The sequence below is a fragment of the Anguilla anguilla genome, chromosome 14 (assembly GCF_013347855.1).
Source record: "Anguilla anguilla isolate fAngAng1 chromosome 14, fAngAng1.pri, whole genome shotgun sequence".
Taxonomy (NCBI): Eukaryota; Metazoa; Chordata; class Actinopteri; order Anguilliformes; family Anguillidae; genus Anguilla; species Anguilla anguilla.
This window is the reverse complement of record NC_049214.1, coordinates 40103540-40129852: the sequence shown is the minus strand read 5'-3', so window position 1 is coordinate 40129852 and position 26313 is coordinate 40103540. Positions and strand designations below refer to the sequence as shown.

At 48.8% G+C, this 26313-nt stretch overlaps 1 protein-coding gene across 3 annotated transcripts in view; it reads right to left on the bottom strand.

Annotated features, from left to right (window-relative positions):
* LOC118212859 (hamartin-like) overlaps positions 1 to 26055 on the bottom strand; it is a 32414-nt gene extending 6359 nt beyond the window's left edge. The window contains exons 1-18 of one of the 3 annotated variants that reach the window (XM_035391268.1): positions 25752 to 26055; positions 21433 to 21669; positions 20948 to 21051; positions 19293 to 19445; positions 17891 to 18035; positions 17118 to 17272; positions 16816 to 16889; positions 16470 to 16684; positions 15531 to 15643; positions 13097 to 13274; positions 12551 to 12669; positions 11511 to 11609; positions 10692 to 10791; positions 9263 to 9827; positions 8060 to 8103; positions 5024 to 5193; positions 2323 to 2505; positions 917 to 1027 (exon numbers count right to left, since the gene is read on the bottom strand). In XM_035391268.1, coding sequence (XP_035247159.1) covers positions 917 to 1027; positions 2323 to 2505; positions 5024 to 5193; positions 8060 to 8103; positions 9263 to 9827; positions 10692 to 10791; positions 11511 to 11609; positions 12551 to 12669; positions 13097 to 13274; positions 15531 to 15643; positions 16470 to 16684; positions 16816 to 16889; positions 17118 to 17272; positions 17891 to 18035; positions 19293 to 19445; positions 20948 to 21051; positions 21433 to 21541 — 2637 coding nt within the window. In that variant the 5' untranslated portion in view covers positions 21542 to 21669; positions 25752 to 26055. Of the gene's footprint in view, positions 1 to 916; positions 1028 to 2322; positions 2506 to 5023; positions 5194 to 8059; positions 8104 to 9262; positions 9828 to 10691; positions 10792 to 11510; positions 11610 to 12550; positions 12670 to 13096; positions 13275 to 15530; positions 15644 to 16469; positions 16685 to 16815; positions 16890 to 17117; positions 17273 to 17890; positions 18036 to 19292; positions 19446 to 20947; positions 21052 to 21432; positions 21670 to 22971; positions 22991 to 25751 lie in introns of those variants that run through there. The other 2 variants (XM_035391265.1, XM_035391267.1) reach the window with 2 other exon arrangements.
* Between the last annotated feature and the right edge of the window lie 258 nt (positions 26056 to 26313).

Sequence of the window (26313 nt, the reverse complement as noted above, 5' to 3'; positions counted from 1 at the left end):
GAGGGAGGGAGAGAGAGAAAGAGCGAAAGAGAGCGGGAGGGAGAGAGGGGGAGGGCGAGAGAGAGAGGGAGATATGTGTGTTTAAAAATGTGTTTACAGGGGCTGTATACTTTTATAAACCACTTCCTTTTCAGCATCCTGTTCTAAACCAGTTTAACTGCTTCTTCCTGTTTCCAAAGGAAGTAGAAAACCAGCTGGACATATGACATTAATCGAGGAGAGTAGACACTTTGGCCCTGAACCTGCTGCATTTCATCTCTCTGAACATGCAGTTTCCACACAACCTCCAGAACCCCCAGCCCGATCAGACCAGCAAAACCATCTTCCACACCACCTCCAGAACCCTCAGCCCAATCAAACCAGCAGAACCATCTTCCACACCACCTCCAGAACCCTCAGCCCAATCAGACCAGCATAACCATCTTCCACACCACCTCCATAACCCTCAGCCCAATCAGACCATCAGAACCATCTTCCACACCACCTCCAGAACCCTCAGCCCAATCAGACCAGCAGAACCATCTTCCACACCACCTCCATAACCCTCAGCCCAATCAGACCATCAGAACCATCTTCCACCCCACCTCCAGTACCCTCAGCCCAATCAGACCAGCAGAACCATCTTCCACCCCACCTCCAGTACCCCCAGCCCAATCAGACCAGCAGAACCATCTTCCACATCACCTCCATCACAAATTTAAGATGTGGGGTTTAAGATGGAACGCCCAGAGCAATCAAAGTAACCCTGCAGCATCCCATCAGTGGCTGGCACCATGGAAACACAGACAGAGCCAACAGGACCCAAGTACCGGCGCAGTAAACGGAATCTGTGGATCGTCTGCAGGTGTGGCAGGTAACTCTACCCCACGGATGGCTGCCGAGCCGCTGGGTCTGTGTACGCGGGGGTGGAGCTCACCTTGACGGACAGCTGGTCGAGCTGGTGTGCCGTGTGGCACACCTTGTAATTGGCCCTCTGTAGCTCCGCCTCCAACTCTCCGATCCTCTTCTGGTATTCCTGAAGCTTGCTCTGAGCAAGAAGGCAGTATTCCATGTACTTTCTTTTGTCCAAACTCAATTAGCATGATGTTACTGCATTACATTACTTTCATTTAGTGGATGTTCTTATCCAGAGAGACTTAAAATGCAAGAGAAATACACATTTGTGATTTATATGGAAAAATAATGACTTGGCCTGGGCTAATATCACTCTTACCCCAGAGACAGTGTATCTGCTCCACTGACAAGGCACTGAGGTAAATACATGTGCAGCCTTGCCATTCAGTGCCTTACAGGCTAGTAACCAATGCTTTCAAATGTATGCTACTGTGTATGTGTGTGTGTGTGTGTGCGCGTGTGTGTGTGTGTGTGAATGAGTGTGTGTGCGTGTGTATACGTGTGTGCGTGTACGTGTGTGTATGTGTGTGTGTGTGTGAATGTATGTGTGTGTGTATACGTGTGTGCGTGTGTATGTGTGTGTGTGCATGTGTGTTTGTGTGTGTGTGTGTGAGAGAGTGTACCTGTAGCTCCTGGTTCCTGCTGTGTGTGTGCGTGTGTGTATACGTGTGTGTGTGTGTGTGCAGGTGTGTGTGTGTGTGAGAGAGTGTACCTGCAGCTCCTGGTTCCTGCTGTGTGTGTATACGTGTGTGTGTGTGTGTGTGTGTGTGAGAGAGAGTGTACCTGTAGCTCCTGGTTCCTGCTGTGTGTGCGCGTGTGTGTATACGTGTGTGAGAGAGTGTACCTGCAGCTCCTGGGTCCTGCTGTGTGTGTGCGTGTGTGTGAGTGTATGTGTGTGTGTGTATATATGTGTGTGTGTGTAAGTGTGTGTGAGTGTATGTGTGTGTGTGTGTGTGCGTGTGTGGGTATGTGCGTATGTAGGTGTGTGCGTGTGTGTGTGTGCGTATGTGTGTGTGTGTGTACCTGCAGCTCCTGGTTCTTGCTGCGTGTGTGTACATATATGTGTGTGTGTGTGTGTGTGTGTTTAGGTGTGTGAGTGTGTGTGTGTGTATAGGTGTGTGTATGTGTATATATGTGGGTGTATATATGTGAGTGTGAGTGCGTATATATGTGTGTGTATATATGTGGGTGTATAAATGTGTGTGTATATATGTGAGTGTGAGTGTGTATATATGTGAGTGTATATATGTGAGTGTGAGTGTGTATATATGTGGGTGTATATATGTGAGTGTGTATATATGTGAGTGTATATATGTGGGTGTATCTATGTGAGTGTGTACATATGTGAGTGTATATATGTGAGTGTGTATATATGTGTGTGTATATATGTGAGTGTGTATATATGTGGGTGTATATATGTGAGTGTACCTGCAGCTCCTGGGTCCTGCTGTAGTACTCATCGCGGGCCTGCTGAAGCTGCCGTATCTGGTTGTGCAGGCAGGTCACCACCGTCTCCCTGTCAGCCCACAGCTGCCGGTACCTCCGCTGCTCCACCTGCAGGCTGTCCCTCAGGGATGAGATGTCCACCGTCTGCAGGCTCAACCGGTCCTTCTGCCGGGGGGGGGGTCACCAAATTACAGTCTACTCCACCCCGGCATGCTCCACGTGTGTACATTACAGTCTGCTGCACCCTGGCCTGCTCTGTGTGTACCTTACAGTCTAACCCCAGCCTGCTCTCTGTGTGTACATTACAGTCTAACCCCAGCCTGCTCTGTGTGTGTACATTACAGCCTAACCCCAGCCTGCTCTGTGTGTACCTTACAGTCTAACCCCAGCCTGCTCTCTGTGTGTACATTACAGTCTAACCCCAGCCTGCTCTGTGTGTGTACATTACAGTCTAACCCCCACCTGCTCTGTGTTTGTACATTACAGTCTAACCCCAGCCTGCTCTGTGTGTGTACATTACAGTCTAACCCCAGCCTGCTCTGTGTGTGTACATTACAGTCTAACCCCAGCCTGCTCTGTGTGTGTACATTACAGCCTAACCCCAGCCTGCTCTCTGTGTGTACATTACAGTCTAACCCCAGCCTGCTCTGTGTGTGTACATTACAGTCTAACCCCGCCCTGCTCTGTGTGTGTACATTACAGTCTAACCCCCACCTGCTCTGTGTTTGTACATTACAGTCTAAGCCCAGCCTGCTTTGTGTGTACATTACAGTCTAAGCCGAGCCTGCTCTCTGTGTGTGTACATTACAGTCTAACCCCGACCTGCTCTGTGTGTGTACATTACAGTCTAACCCCGACCTGCTCTGTGTGTGTACATTACAGTCTAAGCCCCACCTGCTCTCTGTGTGTACATTACAGTCTAACCCCGACCTGCTCTGTGTGTGTGTACATTACAGTCTAACCCCCACCTGCTCTGTGTGTGTACATTACAGTCTAACCCCGACCTGCTCTGTGTGTGTACATTACAGTCTAACCCCGGCCTGCTCTCTGTGTGTGTACATTACAGTCTAACCCCCACCTGCTCTCTGTGTGTGTACATTACAGTCTAACCCCGACCTGCTCTGTGTGTACATTACAGTCTAACCCCGACCTGCTCTGTGTGTGTGTACATTACAGTCTAACCCCCACCTGCTGTGTGTGTGTACATTACAGTCTAACCCCCACCTGCTCTGTGTGTACATTACAGTCTAACCCCAACCTGCTCTGTGTGTGTGTACATTACAGTCTAACCCCGGCCTGCTCTCTGTGTGTGTACATTACAGTCTAACCCCCACCTGCTCTGTGTGTACATTACAGTCTAACCCCCACCTGCTCTCTGTGTGTGTACATTACAGTCTAACCCCGGCCTGCTCTCTGTGTGTGTACATTAGTCTAACCCCCACCTGCTCTGTGTGTACATTACAGTCTAACCCCCACCTGCTCTCTGTGTGTGTACATTACAGTCTAACCCCGACCTGCTCTGTGTGTACATTACAGTCTAACCCCGACCTGCTCTGTTTGTGTGTACATTACAGTCTAACCCCCACCTGCTGTGTGTGTGTACATTACAGCCTAACCCCGCCCCGCTCTGTGTGTGTACATTACAGTCTAACCCCCACCTGCTCTGTGTGTGTACATTACAGCCTAACCCCGCCCTGCTCTGTGTGTGTGTACATTACAGTCTAACCCCAGCCTGCTCTGTGTGTGTACATTACAGCCTAACCCCGACCTGCTCTGTGTGTACATTACAGTCTAACCCCCACCTGCTGTGTGTGTACATTACAGTCTAACCCCCACCTGCTCTGTGTGTACATTACAGTCTAACCCCCACCTGCTCTCTGTGTGTGTACATTACAGTCTAACCCCGACCTGCTCTGTGTGTACATTACAGTCTAACCCCGACCTGCTCTGTGTGTGTGTACATTACAGTCTAACCCCCACCTGCTGTGTGTGTGTACATTACAGCCTAACCCCGCCCTGCTCTGTGTGTGTACATTACAGCCTAACCCCTCCCTGCTCTGTGTGTGTACATTACAGCCTAAGCCCCACCTGCTCTGTGTGTGTACATTACAGCCTAACCCCGCCCTGCTCTGTGTGTGTACATTACAGCCTAAGCCCCACCTGCTCTGTGTGTGTACATTACAGCCTAAGCCCCACCTGCTCTGTGTGTGTACATTACAGCCTAACCCCGCCCTGCTCTGTGTGTGTACATTACAGCCTAACCCCGCCCTGCTCTGTGTGTGTACATTACAGCCTAAGCCCCACCTGCTCTGTGTGTGTACATTACAGCCTAAGCCCCACCTGCTCTGTGTGTGTACATTACAGCCTAAGCCCCACCTGCTCTGTGTGTGTACATTACAGCCTAACCCCGCCCTGCTCTGTGTGTGTACATTACAGCCTAACCCCGCCCTGCTCTGTGTGTGTACATTACAGCCTAAGCCCCACCTGCTCTGTGTGTGTACATTACAGCCTAAGCCCCACCTGCTCTGTGTGTGTACATTACAGCCTAAGCCCCACCTGCTCTGTGTGTGTACATTACAGCCTAAGCCCCACCTGCTCTGTGTGTGTACATTACAGCCTAAGCCCCACCTGCTCTGTGTGTGTACAGTATCAGCTGACGCTGGTTTTGGCGCGGAGGTGTTACCATGGCGTTGTTGTGCTCCTGCAGCGCGGTGGCGTTGATGATGCGGCGCAGCAGGCGGCGGTTGCGCACGGCGTGCTGCTCCCTCTTGTAGCGCTCGTACAGCAGCTGGCTGTGCAGCAGGAGCAGCTGGCTGCGCAGCGTCTGCAGCTCGTCCCAGGGGGCGGAGCCTGCTGGGAAGAAGGACAGACTGCGTCATTCAGCCTGATCTACACAGTCCCCCCCCCCCCCCCGCGCGCTGGAATAGCCGCGAGCGTGATCCAGTACTGGGGTGCTGTACAGGAGCAGTTCACAGAGCCCGATAACCTGGAGGTTGCAGGCTCAAATCCAGCAATGGTGCAATGGCACGTGGTGGTTCAGAAGAGCCACAGGGTCCACTTGCTGTGTGTTCACTCTAAAACCAGCAGAACGGTCAGACCCAAGAAAGCAGCTGTGTAATCAACGCCTTCAACAGATCAGTTAAGTCATGGATGGTATACTGTTGGTGGTCTGGGAAAACTGATCAGCTAAGTAAGGGATGGGATATCACTGGTGGTCTGGGATACATGCACGTCTTAGTTTCTGCCAACTACCCTGGATAAATCCACCAATTAGCGGTTTGCATCAGCATGGGTTTGCGTGCAGATTTAGACCAAAGTACCACAGCTTATAAATGAATGTGGCTGAAATGCTGGCTCGTGACCGGCCTAGTTAAGCGCTGAGGAGCGGGAGCTGGAGTGAAATCCAGACCCGGACCCTCCGGGAATGGATTTCCTGCCCGAGTGAAACGCCAAGTGAACCCCGAGGCTCTCCGGGAGGAGGAGGAGGAAGAGGAGGAGGAGGAGGACTGAGAGTCCCTGCAGCAGCAGGGTGAATAAAGCCCTTATGAAACACATCGTAGAGCGGTTTACAGAAGCACGCTCCTTATCTGACCCCCCCCCCCCCCAAAAAAACAGACTGTGTTTACTGTGCTGACAGAGAGTCAGCCGGGTTCGATAAAGAGACCACTGGATCAGCATTATGTAAACCTTAAGTTGGTGTCTTTGATGGTGAGGTCAGCTACAAAGTTTAAAACCGGCTTATAGAGCCCGGACAAGCAGGATCAACAATGTTACTGTTTTGTTATGACGTCTTTATTTTTTGTCTTTTGTCTTCGTCTTTTTCCTTAGGTATATATTGGGAAAAGTAGAATAGTTTGAGGTGAATCCTATGTATCATACGTGTATAGCATTCAACTACACACACTTTTTGCCAGAGGTGGACATTCCAGGGGTCAGAAAGTAAAAGTCCTGCCATGTATTTCATCCACCCCTGAACTCAGCCAGCTGATTTAGCTCTACCTCCTGGCTGAAGAATGGTGCTCATTAGCAAATCCAGGTGACTGGAACAAAATCCAGGGATGAATTTTTACTTTCTGAACCTGGATTGTCCACCTCTGCTTTCTGCACACAAACCATAGTATATTGCCATTATTAACATACTGTACAATAAATTGCATTCACTTGAACCTGCCGTTCCTCTTTGACCCTTACAGCTGCACACCTAGCAGTTTTCAGGTCTTAGCATACGAACAGTACTCAGGATATCTGCACACCGTACTTACTCACCTGTACACTAGTGTCACAGCAGGATACACACTTGTATTCATAAAGGCTACACAAGTCAGAGGCACGTCCGCGTCTACCAAGATAGATAGCGATCCCTATATAGCCACACTACTGGAGATCACTTTTAGTCTCCTCCTTCTATGTATAACTGTTCGTGCAGAGGAGGTTCAACCTCTATTTTGAAGTTAGATAACAGATATTGAATTAATCACATTCCAGTAGCTTACTAGTACTGCTCTTTGGTATACCTGAGCGGATTCTTAGTAGATCTGCTGTTTGGTATATCTGAGGGGATTCTTAGTAGATCTGCTGTTTGGTATATCTGAGGGGATTCTTACTAGATCTGCTGTTTGGTATATCTGAGGGGATTCTTACTAGATCTGCTGTTTGGTATATCTGAGGGGATTCTTACTAGTCCTGCTCTTTGGTATACCTGAGCAGATTCTTACTAGATCTGCTGTTTGGTATATCTGAGGGGATTCTTAGTAGATCTGCGGTTTGGTATATCTGAGGGGATTCTTACTAGATCTGCTGTTTGGTATATCTGAGGGGATTCTTAGTAGATCTGCTGTTTGGTATATCTGAGGGGATTCTTACTAGATCTGCTGTTTGGTATATCTGAGGGGATTCTCACTAGATCTGCTGTTTGGTATATCTGAGGGGATTCTTAGTAGATCTGCTGTTTGGTATATCTGAGGGGATTCTCACTAGATCTGCTCTTTGGTATATCTGAGGGGATTCTCACTAGATCTGCTGTTTGGTATATCTGAGGGGATTCTTACTAGATCTGCTGTTTGGTATATCTGAGGGGATTCTTAGTAGATCTGCTGTTTGGTATATCTGAGGGGATTCTTACTAGATCTGCTGTTTGGTATATCTGAGGGGATTCTCACTAGATCTGCTGTTTGGTATATCTGAGGGGATTCTTACTAGATCTGCTGTTTGGTATATCTGAGGGGATTCTTAGTAGATCTGCGGTTTGGTATATCTGAGGGGATTCTTACTAGATCTGCTGTTTGGTATATCTGAGGGGATTCTCACTAGATCTGCTGTTTGGTATATCTGAGGGGATTCTTAGTAGATCTGCTGTTTGGTATATCTGAGGGGATTCCTACTAGATCTGCTGTTTGGTATATCTGAGCAGATTCTCACTAGATCTGCTGTTTGGTATATCTGAGCGGATTCTCACTAGATCTGCTGTTTGGTATATCTGAGGGGATTCTTAGTAGATCTGCTGTTTGGTATATCTGAGGGGATTCTTACTAGATCTGCTGTTTGGTATATCTGAGGGGATTCTCAGTAGATCTGCTGTTTGGTATATCTGAGGGGATTCTCACCGGATCTGCTGTTTGGTATATCTGAGGGGATTCTCACAGATGAAAAGGCTGGGGATAAAGCACTGGGGCTCCTCAGGCACCCCGAGTTCAGCTGCAGCTCTAATACTCCTGCTTACCTCCAAAATGGTTCCAATCAGCTGACCTGCTCGGCAAAGGTGATCTGTGCGAAAGAGGGAGAGAGAGAGAGAGAGAGAGCGAGAGAGAGGGAGGGGGAGGGAGAGAGCGATGGGGAGAGAGGGAGAGCAAGAGATGGGGAAGGAGAGACAGAGAGAGAGTAAGAGAGAGAGAGAGAGATGGGGAATTAAGTTAAGGTCCAAAGGTCATGTATTACAGTAGAACACAGCAGAGTCTTACAGAGTGGCACCCACCAGCTCTAAATCTGTGCCCCTCCCCCACCCACTTAATTCAGTTACATTCCTAAAGTGAACCACACATCACAGCCAAGCTTTGAGGCCAGCATTAGGGGGGGGGCTGGCTCGGGGGCTCGGGGGGGGGGGGGGGGGGGGGGGGGGGGGGGGGGGGTTCGGGGGGAGATTCTGGAATCAGCGAGCACACTGCTGCCCCTGACTGTGCTGCCGTTGTTGTGTTTTTACGGCACGGGACAATGGCTGCCTGTTTCCCACACGATGTGCGATCCGATCCCCAGGCGGGGCCATCCTACCCCCCCCCCCCCCCCACACCGCCAGCAGCTGCTCTCGCTTCCCAAACACCACAGAGCAAGAACCCTAAACCCCCATGGGGACCTTTCAGACGCCCAGAGGACAGTCTGGCCAGGTTCGAGCATCAGCCCTGCCCCCCAGAATATGAGTGGATGCGTTTAAAAACATGAGACTGCAGTCAGCAGCACAGTGGGTACTCAGGCCTGGGCTCTGGTCGTGGGTCTTCGGGGGGGGGGGGGGGGGGGGGGGCGGATTCACGCTAACTGCGCCGAGTAAAACCCGGAACTCCCAAATCTGGTACGTGGACTGAAGTAAAAAGAGCTGTTCCAGGTCTTTACTCAGCGCAATTATCCAGATAACTCAGTAATCCTGCTTCGTGATACAGGCCACATGACAAAGAGCAGGTGAACTTTCACTCCAAGGACCAATCAAATTCTGCTTGCTCAAACTAATCCAAACAACCAATTTACACAGAGTATTGCACGTGCAGTCATTGTAACGAAGGCATAATCCTAAACGTAGAAATATGCGCGGACATATGCTAGGGTATATTTTAATAAGCGGTGGGTGGCACAAAAAATGAGGAAGTGGGTAGAGGGTATGGGCCCCCCCTGCCCCCACTCCCCCGCCCCACCCCCAGCGGCTCGAGAGCCAGCTCACCTCTTGCCGTGGACGTCGCTGCCTTGCTGAATGAGGCGGTCCAGCACCTCCAAGGGGGACTCGGTGGTGGTAAACCCCTCCCCCTCCCAAAGCCCCTCCCCCTGCCCCTCCTCCGGTCTCCGCCCCTCCCCGGCCCGCCGCGCCGCCTCCGCGGTCCGCCGCCCCACGAACAGGGAGGCGGCTTTGGGCAGCGCCAGGTCGAACAGGTCCCTGTAGGCAGGGGGCGGAGTCTTGCAGGGGCTGGGGGGGGAGAAGGGGCCGTATTTGGGCGGGGCGGCCGCGCCCCCCTCCTCCTCGGGGGCCGGCGGGCTGCGGGGGGGTCGGCCCGCGGGGGCGGGGCGGTCGATGGGGGCGAAGAGGGCCGCGGGCGCCTCCTCCGTCCTGTCGGGCGCGGACGGCGCCTGTCCCGGGCAGGGGGGGCGAGGGCCCGGGGGGGCGGGCGAGGGCTTCTCCTGGGCACCCGTCAGAGTCTCGGTGGTGCGGTAGAAGGGCGAGTCGAAGCCCCGCGGGGCCGGGACGTCCCGCTGGTCCTGGGTGATCTTCAGCAGCTCCTCGGTGATGGCCTCTGTCGGGACAGGGGCGGGAGAACGAGACGGGACGGGGTATGGGAGACTGCTGTTCAGCAGAGCGGGGTGTACCACTGCACATATTCTACTGTTACCCAAAACCTGTACCCCAATATTCTACTGTTACCCAAAACCTGCACCCCAATATTCTACTGTTACCCAAAACCTGCACCCCAATATTCTACTGTTACCCAAAACCTGCACCCCAATATTCTACTGTTACCCAAAACCTACACCCCAATATTCTACTGTTACCCAAAACCTACACCCCAATATTCTACTGTTACCCAAAACCTGCACCCCAATATTCTACTGTTACCCAAAACCTACACCCCAATATTCTACTGTTACCCAAAACCTACACCCCAATATTCTACTGTTATCCAAAACCTACACCCCAATATTCTACTGTTACCCAAAACCTGCACCCCAATATTCTACTGTTACCCAAAACCTGCACCCCAATATTCTACTGTTACCCAAAACCTACACCCCAATATTCTACTGTTACCCAAAACCTGCAGTTCTCTCTCAAACAGGAACATTTTCAGTGGCTACACACAGAGCCTTGTCAATCATCACTGTGTCCTGGCCCAAAGTGGGACATTGATGTCCCCTGCAGAGGACGCTGCCCCGCCCTACCCTGCCTAGCTGCTCCCTTTTAAAAGCCCCTACACAGGCTGATCTGAGCCTCCAGGCTAACCCGGTATAATGGTGGAAAAGTCTGAATGAGTATTTCTCCTGACCAGCCCCACCACATCCCACCCCGCCCTTCCACGCCCCGCCCAGCCCCACCATGCCCGGCCCCACCCTTCCATGCCCCTCCCGGCCTCGCCCCACCAGGCCAGGCTCCGCCCACTCACCCTCCCGCTCCGTCTCCGCACGCTGCTGCTGCTCCTGCTCCTGCTTCTTCACGAAGGCCGACACCTCCGTCAGGTTCATGCGTGCACCCTCACAGACACCTGATTGGAGGACATGGGGGACAGAGAGGGCGGGGAAAGAACCCCATTGGTCAGACCACATGTCACCGTAGGACCCCATGCAAAAGTCCCTTTAATAAGTATTAAAAGCATAATTTTCCTGGAAGAATATCACTTAATAATTATATTCCTAAAGGTCCCTTGAAAAATTTAATCGTGTAACTCAATTCTGGGAATGCCCGTTGAGACATACCAAGCCCACCGCAACGCTCCCCTAATACGCCAAATACTGGGATGGCCAAACAAACACTTTCTCTGGGTTTATTCTGTCACTGAAGAATGCTGGATCCCCTTTAAAAACACCTAAACATCCTGACCGCAGGATGCAATCTAACCCAGTAAAATGGTGGAAAGCTCTGAATGGGTATTTCCACAGATTCTCTAGATTCTCGTTAACGTACGTCTTTACAACTCAGTACTCTTTTTTCATTGAGGCAGCAACATTCCAGCTTGACACATCTTGAAAAATTACATTACATTTATTTGGCAGACGCTTTTATCCAAAGCGACGTCCAAAAAGTGCATTTCGTGGTCATTTCATGGTCCAAATATTAACAAAGGGGAGTGATCAAAAATGAAAAAAACGCCTCCCCATGAATATTAATGAACTACAGCGTTGGTAAGTCGTGTCCCAAACCTAACCTCCAACACAGGAACAGACCATCGGGTTAGTACAGAGCGGCATTTCTCTGGCTGGTGCTGACCTCGGCTGTCTGCGTCCGCGCTGCTGCCTCTCTCCAGCTCTCTGATTGGCTCCTGCCTCTTCAGGCAGGGCTTGCAGGATTCCCTGGCTCTACGGCCCTGCAGACACATGCTGTCAGAGCCGTTTCCACAGAACAAGCAAACAGCTAATACTGATGCACTGTATACTGATACACGCACACACTCTCACTCACACACACACTCACACACTCACACTCACACACTCACACACACACACACACTCACACACACACACTCTCACTCACACACACACTCACACACTCACACTCACACACTCACACACACACACACACTCACACACACACACACTCACACATGCACACACTCTCACACACACACACACACTCACACACACTCTCACACACACACACACACACTCACACATGCACACACTCTCACACACACACACACACACTCACACATGCACACATTCACACATGCACACACTCTCACACACACACACACTCACACATGCACACTCTCACACACACACTCTCATGCACCCACACTCACACACACACACACTCACACACACAGACACACACACACACGTACACACACAAACGCACACAAACACACACACACACACACTCTCACAAACACACACACGTACACACTCACACACACTCATACACATACACACACACTCACACAAACACACACACACTCACACACTCATACACATACACACACACACACTCACACACGCATACACACACACACACACACTCACACTCACTCACACACAAACACACACACACACACACACACAAACAAACACACACACACACACACACACACACTTACACACGCCCATACACACTCACACACACTCATACACACACTCACACACACTCTCACGCACACACACAAACACACACACACACTCATACACACTCACACACACACACTCTCATGCACACACACAAACACACATACACACACACACACTCTCTCTCACTCTCTCACACACACACTCACATTCACACACACACACACACACACACAGCGCAGGGTACCTTGCGTCTTGGCGGGCTGGCCGTGTTGGGGAGCAGGGCGTGCAGACGCTCCTCTGTGAGGGAGGGGTGTGGTGAAGAGGCGGCAGGGGTGCAGGAGGAGGGCGGTCCTTTCCCAGCTGCTGCCATGGAAACACAGAAACACAGAACACGCCCACTGAGGCCTCTCATACACTCTGCTGGGAGGGCTGCTTGAACAGGCTGATTTAACAGGGCCCAATATCCCCCGTGGGAAACTTTGAAGGCTACTGCTAATAGGAGGCAGAACGCTGCACAGCACCCCTCTACAGTTTATCAACCTGCGGAAAACACCGGAAAAGGACAAGCAGAGAGAAAGAGCGGAGAGAGGAGGAGAGGAGATGGAAGGATAGCAGAGAAGAGAGAGAGAGAGACAGTGAGGGAGAGAGAAGAGGAGAGGAGAGCAGGGAGAGGAAGTGAGACTTTACAGGGGAGGCTAGGAGCGGAGAGGGAGAGGATAGCAGAAACAGCGGAGAGAGGAGAGGGAAGGATAGGAGAGAAGAGAGAGAGAAGGGGGAAAGGGGAGCTGACCTGGCATGGCGTGGGCATGGCTGGGGAAGTGAGAGGCACTCTGGGAAAGCTCCGAGGCGTTGGTGGGGGAGATGCCCCGAGAGGAGGGGGGTGTGGCCATGCCGCAGATTGAGGAGGGGCTCCAGATGGGGTCATTCGTCACACCGGAGGAAGTGACATCACAGCTCAGGATCTGTGTCTGTGTGTGTGTGTGTGTGGGGGGGGGGGGGGGGGGGGGGGGGGGGCGGTGGAAATAAGAGGAACCATATAAATAGTGCATTTATGTCACCTCTGAAAGCTGCAGGAATACACCTCTAATATTTCTTCTCTCATGTTCCTAGACTGAGCTCTGTTAAACTCACACAGCTCATGTTCTTAGACTGAGCTCTGTTAAACTCACACAGACCAGAACAAGAGTACATGCATCAGCCATGATCGCCAGGGCAACATGCGTCTGAACGCTGCAATCACCAGGGCAGCATGCGTCTGAACACCGCAATCACCAGGGCAACATGCGTCTGAACACCGCAATCGCCAGGGCAACATGCGTCCGAACGCTGCAATCACCAGGGTAACGTGTCTGAATGCCGCGATCGCCAGGGCAACATGCGTCTGAGTGCCGCGATCGCCAGGGCAACATGCGTCTGAACACCGCAATCGCCAGGGCAACATGCGTCTGAACACCGCAATCGCCAGGGCAACATGCGTCTGAACACCGCAATCACCAGGGCAACATGCATCTGAACACCGCAATCACCAGGGCAACATGCGTCTGAGTGCCGCGTTTCTTTTTTGGGGAGCAGCTGCAGCACGCCCACCCAGGATGAGTCATTGCCTCTGCAGCAGCCTGCTTTCTGCACACTGCTGGAAACAAGGGGGCGATTCAGGCTGGGGGAGCACGAGGGGGGGCTGATTTACTCACAGTGAAGGGCCCCCCCTTCCCCCTTAAGGTTTACCAAGTGCAAACAGCCCGTGTGGAAATGCACCAGCCAAAATCGGCAGAAAAACAACAGCAAAGCAATTCCTGTTTTTACGGCTGTGGCGCTGGTGTCCAAGATCGCAGGAACATCACGGTGGTGCGGACCTTATATGAGCCTGAGTGTTAAGGTTCTGCTGTGTTCTATATGAGCCTGAGTGTTAAGGTTCTGCTGTGTTCTATATGAGCCTGAGTGTTAAGGTTCTGCTGTGCTTTATATGAGCCTGAGTGTTAAGGTTCTGTTGTGTTCTATATGAGCTTGAGTGTTAAGGCTCTGCCGTGTTCTATATGAGCCTGAATGTTAAGGTTCTGCTGTGTTCTATATGAGCCTGAGTGTTAAGGTTCTGCTATGTTTTACGAGCCTGAGTGTTAAGGCTCTTCTGTGCTTTATATGAGCCTGAGTGTTAAGGTTCTGCTGTGTTCTATATGAGCCTGAGTGTTAAGGCTCTGCCGTGTTCTATATGAGCCTGAGTGTTAAGGCTCTGCTGTGTTTTATATGGGCCTGAGTGTTAAGGCTCTACTGTGTTTTATATGAGCCTGAGTGTTAAGGTTCTGCTGTGTTCTATATGAGCCTGAGTGTTAAGGCTCTGCTGTGTTTTATATGAGCCTGAGTGTTAAGGTTCTGCTGTGTTCTATATGAGCCTGAGTGTTAAGGCTCTGCTGTGTTTTATATGGGCGTGAGTGTTAAGGCTCTACTGTGTTTTATATGAGCCTGAGTGTTAAGGTTCTGCTGTGTTCTATATGAGCCTGAGTGTTAAGGCTCTGTTGTGTTCTATATGAGCCTGAGTGTTAAGGCTCTGCTGTGTTCTATATGAGCCTGAGTGTTAAGGCTCTGCTGTGTTCTATATGAGCCTGAGTGTTTAGGCTCTGCTGTGTTTTATATGGGCCTGAGTGTTAAGGCTCTACTGTGTTTTATATGAGCCTGAGTGTTAAGGTTTTTGCTGTGTTCTATATGAGCCTGAGTGTTAAGGCTCTGCTGTGTTTTATATGGGCCTGAGTGTTAAGGCTCTACTGTGTTCTATATGAGCCTGAGTGTTAAGGTTTTTGCTGTGTTCTATATGAGCCTGAGTGTTAAGGCTCTGCTGTGTTTTATATGAGCCTGAGTGTTAAGGCTCTGCTGTGCTTTATATGAGCCTTCGTGTTAAGGTTCTGTTGTGTTCTATATGAGCTTGAGTGTTTAGGCTCTGCTGTGTTTTATATGGGCCTGAGTGTTAAGGCTCTACTGTGTTTTATATGAGCTTGAGTGTTAAGGTTCTGCTGTGTTTTATACGAGCCTCTGTGTTAAGGCTCTGCTTTGTTTTGATGTGGGTGTTTGCTGGAAGGCAAGCGGAGGCATCAGGGCTGTGAATGCTCAGCCTAAGCAGATTTCCTACATGCACTGGCTCGTGGACTACAGCGGGTATGGGGAACAACAGGCTTCAGCTTAGAAAGTTTACAATAATGACAATACAAATGTGAAAGGCCAATTAGGGGACTCACCTGCCGTTGGGGGACGTGGGGGCTGTCGTGGGGGGGCTGTGTCCCTGAGAGCGGGGGCAGAAGTGGGGGTAGGGTCTGGCGGGGGTCGCAGTAGGAGGTGGAGGAGGAGCTTCCTGCAGAAAAAAACAGCAGCACTCCAAATTAGGGCATCACCAACACCTCATCCCCAGTCCTGTACACCGTCGCCATGGCAACCTCTCTTTGTGACATCACATAGGCAAGTGACCCCCATGTTTTTCCAAGGTGAACAGAAACAGTTACAATTCCAGCAACGCTTAGCAACAGAGAACTCTCACATTCACCACACTGGAAAAACTACAAGATGGCCGCAAATGTTTTTTTTTCAAGCCCCATTACATCACTTGTTGCACAGGGTGTGTACAGACAGATCATCAGCAAATGATTAAAATGGCAGTCTTGATAAGCCAGCCCATTTCGCATCACAGACCAATAGAGTGTTACAGTTTGTAGTCCTAAAACTCGAAAGTGAGTATCGCATTTTTGATCCGTGGGTTCCCTCGGCAGATTTCCAGTTGTTAGCAACTTACTTTTTTAAAGCACATAACAAATTCATGGCTGAGATATCAACGAGTTGAGATATCAACGGGTGTAATTTATCTTGTAGAACAAAATGTGAAACTGTCTTAGGCTTACGTTAACTTACGTTATCTTACATTAACCAGACCTTATTTCTGCAGAAAACAAAATCCCTATGGGAAAAAAGCACTGCAAATCTACTGAGGGAACCCATGGCGAAAGAAACTTCCGAGTTGGCCCACAAAAAGACTATATGACACTATATGAATCTTAACATTCATTCAGCCCATAAACATGCAAATAGGCCAGTCAGGCTTCAGGCAGGGTAGGCTCAGGACAGCCAGCCAATCAGATGAGGGCAGAGCGAGCCGGAGGAGGAGGGGGCCAGGGCGCTGGACTGACCATAACTGCTCTGCAGGTCCGCGTAGGGGCTGGGGGCGGTGTCCCGGTTGGGAGCGGTGTCCCGGTTGGGGGCGGTGTCCGGGGGGCGGGGCTGCAGAGGGGTGGGGCCGTGGTCGGGCAGGGCGGAGTAGCCCTCCTCACATGAAGCCTCTTTGGGGTCCAGGGACACTTTGGCACATTCGATGACGATGTCGTGGATCTCAAACTTCTTCCACCTGCAGGACGGGGAGGGGGAGTGGGTGCGGGACACGTTTGAGTGTAAAAGCCAGAATCCTGGATTCTTGGACTCTCCTCAGCCAGAGGATTTTTGGGGAGCAGGGTGGGGGTGTAAGGGTGTGACACTTGCCTGGTGGGGTCCAGCTCATGGTCCTTGTTTCCAGTCACTAATTCTGGGTGAATCCGTACATGTTCCAGCATTGGCTGTGAGAATTGAACAGAAATCAAACAGATATACACACACACACACGTATGGTGCACACAGACACAAACACACACACACAGACCACGCAGATAAGAATTGACATAGTCAATCATTTTCCTCCAATAACAGTAATCTGATTATTCACATTGTCTCCAGCTGCAAAGCTTTCTCTCATAATGAAAGAGCTGCAGGAGCTGCAGAGGAGCTGCAGGAGCTGAGGAGCTGACCTTCACCACCTCCTGAAAAGCGTCCATGTTCTCCTTCATGCTGTAGTGGGAGCGCAGGTAGGAGATGAAGTTGCAGGGGTACATGCCATACAGCCGGTGGAAGAGAGAGTACACGCTGGCGTGCAGGTGGATCAGGAACACCTCCGTCACATGACCTGGGTCACAAACACACACATGCATACACACAAACAGAGAAGTGATGTCAAGTACCTGATGATGTAAATGTTTTCTGCTCTGTGCTGAAACTTTTAATTCCTGCTCCAATCGATCAATAGTTCCTGTTTCCTGTATCTCCCTTGTTTCCACTCAGGGTCTTACTGTGGCCAACAAGCCAATGAGAGTGAGCTCTCCTCTACCCACAGCATCCCAGCTTCTTCCTCTTCTGGGATGCTTTCTGTGGTGGGGGAGGGGCTCACCTGGGTGTGGGGGGAGCTTGCTTGGATGGGGGAGGGGCTAACCTAACTGTTGGAAGGGCTTATTTGGGTGTGGGAGGGGAAAACTTAGATGGGGGAGGGGCTCACCTATATGTGGGAGCGGCTTGCCTGGGAGGGGGAGGGGCTTGCCTAAATTGAGGAGGGGCTAACCTGAATGTGGGAGGGGCTCATTTGGGTGTGGGAGGGGATAACCTGGATGTCGGAGGGGCTCACCTACATGTGGGAGGGGCTTGCCTGGGTGGGGGAGGGGCTAACCTGGGTATGGGAGGGGCTAACCTGGGTGTAGGAGGGGCTCACCTGCATGTGGGAGGGGCTAACCTGGGTGTGGGAGGGGCTCACCTTGGTTCCGCAGGTTCCAGGCGGCCAGGCGGCCGAAGACGTCGAAGAACTCGTACAGGTAATGCCTGCCCGCCTGCGGGATCATGGGCAGCAGCGTGATCAGCACCAGAACCCCAGTTATGAGGACCACCACGTCCGAGTCCGTCTGCCAGAGACACATTTTAACACATTTTAACATTAAACAAGCTTAAATATTAACGTTTATCAGCCAGAACCCCAGTTATGAGAACCACCACCTCTGAGTCTGTCTGCCATGTTTATACAAGCCTGAACATTCACATTTATAAGCAGGCCCAAGTTAACACGCTGCCTAGTTACAGGCATACTACGCTGGATTTTCTAGCCTTGCTGTGGTCCTGTGTTTACAATCAAAGAAGTCTCCACCTCTGTCTTCAACCCCGCCCACTCTGCCCCGAGTACCCGACTGAGTCACAGACGGAACAAATTCATTAGAAACTACTGGCAAATCTCTCCCATCAATTACGTCGTCCGGTCAAGAGTCAGGGCCACGAAACGGACACGTACAAATAATTTGAAAACCGGACGTCTGGCAACCCTACCTGGACGGCTAGAAATAACGTTACTAACAGGTCCAACAGACAACTCCGCGTCACTTTTCATCCCCTTGGCAAACATCAGCTGATGCCATCGAAAAAAGAGCAACTCCAAGGTTAAGTGTAGTTCATGAACGAGCCCAGTCGGCTTGTCTCTTTGCTGTGCTCAATCTGGGCCATTACAACGGCAAGCAAGCTACCAGCAAACATTGAAATCTGATCCCAAACCACAAGCTCTGTAGCCACACCCACACCTCCCCACATAGAAAAGAGTACCGCGCCCAGGAAAGTCCAAAATATATTTTAGAATAACTAACAGGTAAACGTGCATGAATTCGGTTAAAGTATGTAAACACAGAGATTGTAGGTGTATCATAGATAACATGGTAATTCTATAATATTTTCAAGGTAAAAATTCTGCATAATATATCTTTAAATCTAAAGACACAGAAGACAGAAAAGGTAGTGCTTCACTGATGTAGAGGTCCCACCCCACCCCCACTCTATTTAGTCTTGCGTTTGTGTGTGTGTGTGTGTGTGTGTTTGTGTATACCCGTGTGTTTATGTATGCGTGTGTGTGTATGTGTGGTGCGTCTGTGTGTGTGTCTGTGTGTGTGTATGTGTGTGTGCATGTGTGCATGTGCGGTGTGCGTGTGTGCATGTGTGGTGTGTGGTTGTGTATGTGTGTGTGTGTGTGTACGTGTGTGTGTGTGAGTATTTGTATATGCGGGTGTGTGTGTGTGTGTGCATGCATGTGTGGTATGTGTTTGTGTACGTGTATGCATGTGCTTGTATGTGTGTGTGTATAGTATAGTATAATACATGGGGGGCGGGATTACCCAGCATACCTTGAGGCATTTGAGCAGCGAGGCGAGCAGGGGGAAGCGGGTGATCCTGTGGATCCAGGAGGGCTGCTTGCGAACCACGTGGCCCAGGAGGGTGAGGGTGGGCAGGCGGCTGGCTGGCTTGGACAGGCACTCGTTCAGCTTGTCCAGGAGGTGCTGCGGGGGGGTGCGGGGGGATTAGGATACGCCCAGTACCGTACAGAAACGCCAGTCAAACAGGTGTGCCGTTACCCGACAGACAGATCAGTAGTCTGTCAGCTCTCACTGTTAAATGGGGGCTCCGTCCTCTGCCAGGTGGGAGGTGATCATTACACAGAGCTCATAACCGCCTTTCCACCCCCCCAGTTACTAAACACAGGAAATATCCAGCTGGGAAAATCGTCACATAACACAGCTGCTACGGACTCTGAGAAAAACGTTCAGCACATTCACAATCGCCCGTTCTCCACACATCAAACGTGAGGAGTGTTTTTTTTTTTCACCATTCTGCATTCCCACGTGGAGACATGGACAAATCTGTCCCTTAACCCCTGAACCTCTTTTGCACTTCGTCAAACATGAGCACTTCATTTAACACTTGACACGTCTGCTGAACACATTTGCGCAGTTGAGTATAGAAGCAACAAATGTGATTATAGAGCTTCTATTGGATCTACTGATGTGCACATTTTATTTAGTATAGCTGATCTTAGGAGACCTATTTGAATGCACTTATGTACCCCTGGATAAGAGTATGCCTCAGACCTGTGGTAACCAACCCTGTGCCTGGAGATCCACAATCCTGCAGGTATTCATTTCAACCCTAATTTGGCACTCCTGACTTTAATGATTAGCAACTCAACAAGATATCTAGCTGTTGAGCTAGATGTGGCTTTATTAGGATTGGAATAAAAACCTACAGGATAGCAGATCTCCTGGAACAGATTTGGTTACCAATGGCTTAGACAGCTGTGCAGTAAGGTACTGTAATGAGAATGTAATGGTATGGTAACATGACTGTAGTGAGATTGTTGTGGTACCTTAACAGGACTGTAATTAAACCGTAATGGTACTATAATGAGACTATAACAGGACTGTAATGAGACTGTAATGAGATTGTTGTGGTACCTTAACAGGACTGTAATGAGTCTGTAATGGTAATGTAACAGGACTGTAATGGTACTCTAACTGGACTGTAATGAGTCTGTAATGGTACTGGAACAAGACTGCAATGAGACTGCAGTGACACTGCAATGGTACTGTAATGGTACAGTAACAGGACTGAAATGAGACTGCAATGGTAATGTAACAGAACTGTAATTATACTGCAATGGTACTGTAACTGGACTGTAATGAGTCTGTAATGGTACTGTAACTGGACTGCAATGAGACTGCAGTGACACTGCAATGGTACTGTAATGGTAATGTAACAGGACTGTAATGAGACTGTAATGTACTGTAAGGAGACTGCAACAGGATTATAATGGTACTGTAACGGGAATGTAATGAGGTTGTAATGGTACTGTAACAGGATTACAATGAGGCTGTAATGGTAATGTAATGGTACTGTAATGGTACTGATATGAAACTGTAATGGTACAGTAACAGGACTGTAATGGTACTGTAATGGTACTGTAACAGGACTGCAATGGTACTGTAACAGGACTGTAATGTCTCACCTTGTCGTGTGGCTCCCTCACAGAGGTCAGGATCTGCAGGGCCTGGGAGGAGCTGGTCTCCAGGTAATAATCCACCAGCCCATTTAGCAGCACAGAGCCTCGGTCTGCAGCACACATGCACACACGCGCACACACACACACACGCGCACACACGAACACACACATGCACACACACACACACGCACAAACATTCACACACACACACACACACACACACACATACATGTGCATGCACACAGACACACAGAATAGAGGAAAGAATTCAAATTCACAATAGATTCTCTTACTGCAGCACCCGGCTAAGTGTAGAAAAACAGACAGAGAAGAAAGCAGAGTTTTCAGACTGCAGCAGCACAGGAGTGCAAACACAAACCCCGGCGCTCCACTTTCCCTGTAAACCCACTGACCCAGACTGGCAGACTACCCAACAGGCCTGCCTGATTACCCCCCACCGTGTGGGCGGGGCCTGGGAGCAGGACCCTGACCTGCACTCAGCTGCTCGGTGATGAGGGCCTTGACCTGGTCCAGCTGGCGCAGGTCCGAGGATTCCAGCAGCGGAAGGAGGTCGCCCACGTTCGGCTGGTCCCGAGCCATGGCGTCCCGGTGGCGGGGGGGATGGGGACGGGGGGGACGGGGGGAGGGGTCACCGTCGTCACTCTCAGTTTCCTGCCCTAACGGGGCGGGGTCCCGCGACCGCCCGCCAATCCCGTCCTCAGGCACCACTGCAAGGAAGAAGGAACTTTTCCTAAATCTGAAATAATCTGTGCATGAGAACGGTTCATCCCCTCAGGCTCCTCCCATTGAGCAACCAGCTGATGTTACCCAATCAACACCAGGGAATCAACACCAGCCAGGTGCTGGGAAATATGACCTCTGGTTGGTATTCTGTTATTAATGTTTGTCATTTGATGTTTCACATGTTCCTCGCCATGCTTTGGCAATACAAATGCAAATTTTGTCACGCCAATTAAGCACTCTGAATTTGAACTTGAATTTGGTAAGTTTGTCCACTCCACCAGCCACTTTGGCAGGAAACCACCCATTACTTGTAGGTCCTGTTCAGACCTGGGTCAAATATGTATTTGCTTTGGATTCAAATACTTTTCTGTGCTCTGCTGATCTTGCCTGGTGTTAGCCTCCTGCCGTGGTTGGATAGCTAACTAATGAATGCACAATACACATATGTGATTGACTGCGACATCCCACCTGCCCATTTAAAATAAAGACGAGAGCTACACCTACCCAACTCCCCTTCCCTCCCTCTGTAAGGGGCCTTAAGAAGTCGGTAGCAGTTAGAAGTGCTAAAATAGCTCAATTTTAGCTTCTGAACAACGTCTAACTGATCTACTCATTAGCTGCATGCATATTGAGAACTACTTTGGAAGAATTAATCAAATGCAGATAGTAATTGTATTATTCGTTTGCAACAAATAGCTTGATTTGTCTTGCTGTTGTTTTGACCTGTAGAACGTTGTCGTTTGGAACACAAACCAAAATTAGTGATTCACGTTTTGGAATTTTCATGTTAATTAACATTGCCCTGCCTGAAATAAATCTTTTTGATCATTTAAAACATAGGCTATACATATTTATAATGGATTTCATATTATGAATGGCAACAGCAAATAAACATGGCTATAAATTCAAATCCTGATGACTCACCTCATCAACTTACTTTAACAACAAAACCAGACAATAACAAAAAAAAGGCCTTTCCCCCACCAGCTATAGGCAAAGTTACCACTACTTTGACATTACATTTTTCCCCCAAGTAAGAAACAAGTTTAGGAAGTGGTTTGCAAGCAGTTCTGAAGGCATGCTAAACAATCTAATGCCATTGCTAAGGTAAAACCACATCGTGCATTTTTAACTGCGTGAGCGTGTTACTGGCATAGCCGCAGCGTTTCAGAATGCCGTAAGTCCCGGGCATCGCAGAATGAATTTCATGGACACGGGCATACAACGGCCATATGCAACAAGGCCACCAAACCACACACGGAGGAAACGCGGGGGAATTTTCCTACGCATATTAAATGAGCATCTGGTACATCCAGTATGGCCGCTGCGTCATGTGATCCCGTCTGCTGCCAACTGTGGTAGTAACTGAAGTGATTTAACCTCACGAACCTTTCTGCAAGACCTGGAGGTTATGGGTGTGACAGACCAAGATAACTAACAATAGCACAAAAGTATATTCACAATATGGCCGTAATACTACGTGAACCCATCAAATTTGAAGTCACAGCATAAAAGGCAGTGATTCAGTCCACCTACATGTCAAAAACCAGGCATCTATGAGAATTCATGATTACATTTTGAGAAAAAGATTGCAATAATAATAATAATAATAATGATGATGATGATGATGATTATTATTATTATTATTATTATTATTATTATTATTATTAATATAACGAACAATTAAGAGGAAAAGAAACTAATAACAGCAATAACAATTATTATTATCATTGAGTTTTTTATTCAATATTGTCATATAATTATTATTCCTGTTCTATACATAATCACTGTACAGTAGATGGAGTGGTCATCGAACGATGCAATGCAGACATAATCCCTTTGCAAACTGGTTACACCATTATCTGCAGCACATACATTTTGGCTGAGGGGAGGCTCGGCTCACAAATTTGCGCAGTGTCCAAAATGTACGCCAGATTCTAATGGCAACGGGCGGTTGCCAACGTACTGTATGTAGTGTCATGGAAACGAATCCTTCGGAGATGAGTTTAGCGCTATGAATGGGCTATTTGTGCCAAGCACCAAGGTCCTGTTGACTGTACTCTAGGAGACCGAGTGTCCAAAATATATAGGGGGAGAAAAGTTGTCAGCAGTTAAGAGGGTGTGTTGGCCATGCATAGGACTGCAAGCCGGAAAGAAAATCAAACGGCAAACGCACGAGCTTCTAGATGACTACTAGATGCCCATTTAGCCTAAAACGCTGAAGCCTCATTCATTCCTCATTAAACTGCCTTGGGCACAGCACTATGGCAAAAGTCACAGGATGGTTTACGCACCACAGTTTACATTTTACATTGTACTGACTTCCAATTACACAGCAGAATGTTCACTGAAGCAATTTGGGTCATGTACCTAGCCAAGCTTAGAGCAACATCTTTCCTAGCCTCCTGCGCCGCCTCTCTCAATGCAAACGACCCTGCGCGGCCCACAACGTCACAGAGCTCACTGAACTCAAAGTCTGGCCGATTTGCAGAGAGGATTTGGCATACAGGCTCAGTCTACCCGGTGGAAGAAAAACAAGGCGAAAACGCCGGCGTTCTCCTGTCTTCAGCCCCGGCTTTACTAGAGACCTCCACGAGAACTCGCCGCGCGCAAGCGCCTTGCGCCCATGAGATAAGGCCAAGTTCAATTTTCAGCATTTCAAAAACAACAGTAGCCTACACTTTAACTTCTGCCCAAGCGCTTATAGGTAACGTCAGTACCTAAGTAGTGTCCAGAGAATGTACAATAAGAGGTAGTTTAATGTAGGCTACAACAAGAAAGCGTGTGGTCAACATGGTCGAAGTGTAGATATCTACAGCTACGAATGATGCAATACCATACGATCAGTGCATCTTTGCCATTTATATAACTGGCGCTATCAACTCAGTAGGTGCGTGTTAGAAATTTTTTTGGTCTATCAGTCAACACGCTAGACAGTCGAGCTGGGTTTTCGTAAATGACACTTAAGTTTTTCGCCACGATTGGCAAGCTCGAGTGTCAACAAAATGAGCAGTTTTTGCAAACCAGACAGATAGTTGCGATAACTGATGCAATTTCTTGCACCAGTTGAGTTTAGCTAACTTTCGCACGTTACAATTAGCCACCTACGTCAGAAAATATCCACAGTCCCAGGATTAGCTGCCAACTCAAAACTGTTTCCGATCTGTTTTTGCCTTTGATTTAACATTAGTCATTTTATAGAACAGGACAAACATCCGCTTATTGCCTAACGTCGTTGACATTTTTACTGATACGTTACATTCATATCATTCGAGCCTCTGAAATAAAACACTGCGAGATAAGTTAATTTCAGCTAACTAGACTATATAAACGCCCAAATATGAGATTTTACATATATGAAATATGTATTAAATGTGTTCTCAGATAGCTACGGATACTGCCTCTTGTGTAAAGCTGGGAAATGTGAATTCCAAAAAATCATGTCAAGACAGCAGAGTTAATAAATATTCTGCACCAATCAGCGAAGCAATGAAGTGAATAGATAAATAGCTACGTTAGGAGGTTGTAACAAACAACTTACGCTAACAAGAAAACGGAAAGACAGTCACCAATTAGCTACCGTTGGCTAACGGTAGGTAGGAAGCATGCATAATGACAGATACATTGTTGTTTACGCTGATACCTGCAAGCTACTAGATGTAAAAAACCAGTTTAACTGCTGTCACTGCGCTAAGCGCTCATACTGAATAGACCACGGCATTGGCGTAAACAACTCACAGAACAATAGACAGACTTCGCTTACATCCGATTAGCTAGGAAGCCCTTAATCTTTACAAACAGAGACGCCTTTTTATACACACATTAGAGTGTGACATTTTTATTTAAGATTTTTAGAAAGGCAGTTCTAACGCAAGCTATCGTCCAGTCTGTTATCAGATATAGTAAAGGAAATAAGGATAAAATCTAAAAAGTATTATTTCGCCAACAATGAGAGAACACGGAAAATTTAAGATAGCTACAAGAAATACTTTGTATCGACAGTGTCACTGAACACAAAAAGGGTTAATAACATTTTGCAATGCATTAATTAAATGGACCTGTTTACCTATCAGAGCAGATCCACTCCATAGGGCGCCGCCATCTTGAACACCGCACGCCCACACCCTCTGCAGTCCTCTTCCGCTGCCGCACAGACAAAATAATCCTCAACCGCTCCAGACTAACTTCTTGCTAACTGGGAAACCTGTGAAATGCAATTGTGATACTTTCGAGTTGTTTTCCATTCATGACACTCGTTTGTTGTTTGAAAATGGCACCGGTATACAGGTATAAATGTTGAAATACCACTGGAAACTCTACGTATTGTTTTCTCCGGGTGGAGGGATGTGTTGGAGTGAGGCGGCTTTCGCGTGACTCAGGCTCCTCGCGCAGGCGCTGGACCGAAAATAAATAGAGGCGAAGACTTGGGGAACGTGTTGGGGACCGATAGATAAGTGTGTTTACTGAAAAGTGAAAATGAGCGACATTTGGAGGTCGATGAACCAACTACGTTTCATTTTTCATTTGTTAGTAGTTAATCTGAATATATCCAGAGAAGCCGCTGTCATTCATAACTTTTTTCACAACTCTTATCACCAACTGACACTAATAAAACGAGACGATTAAAT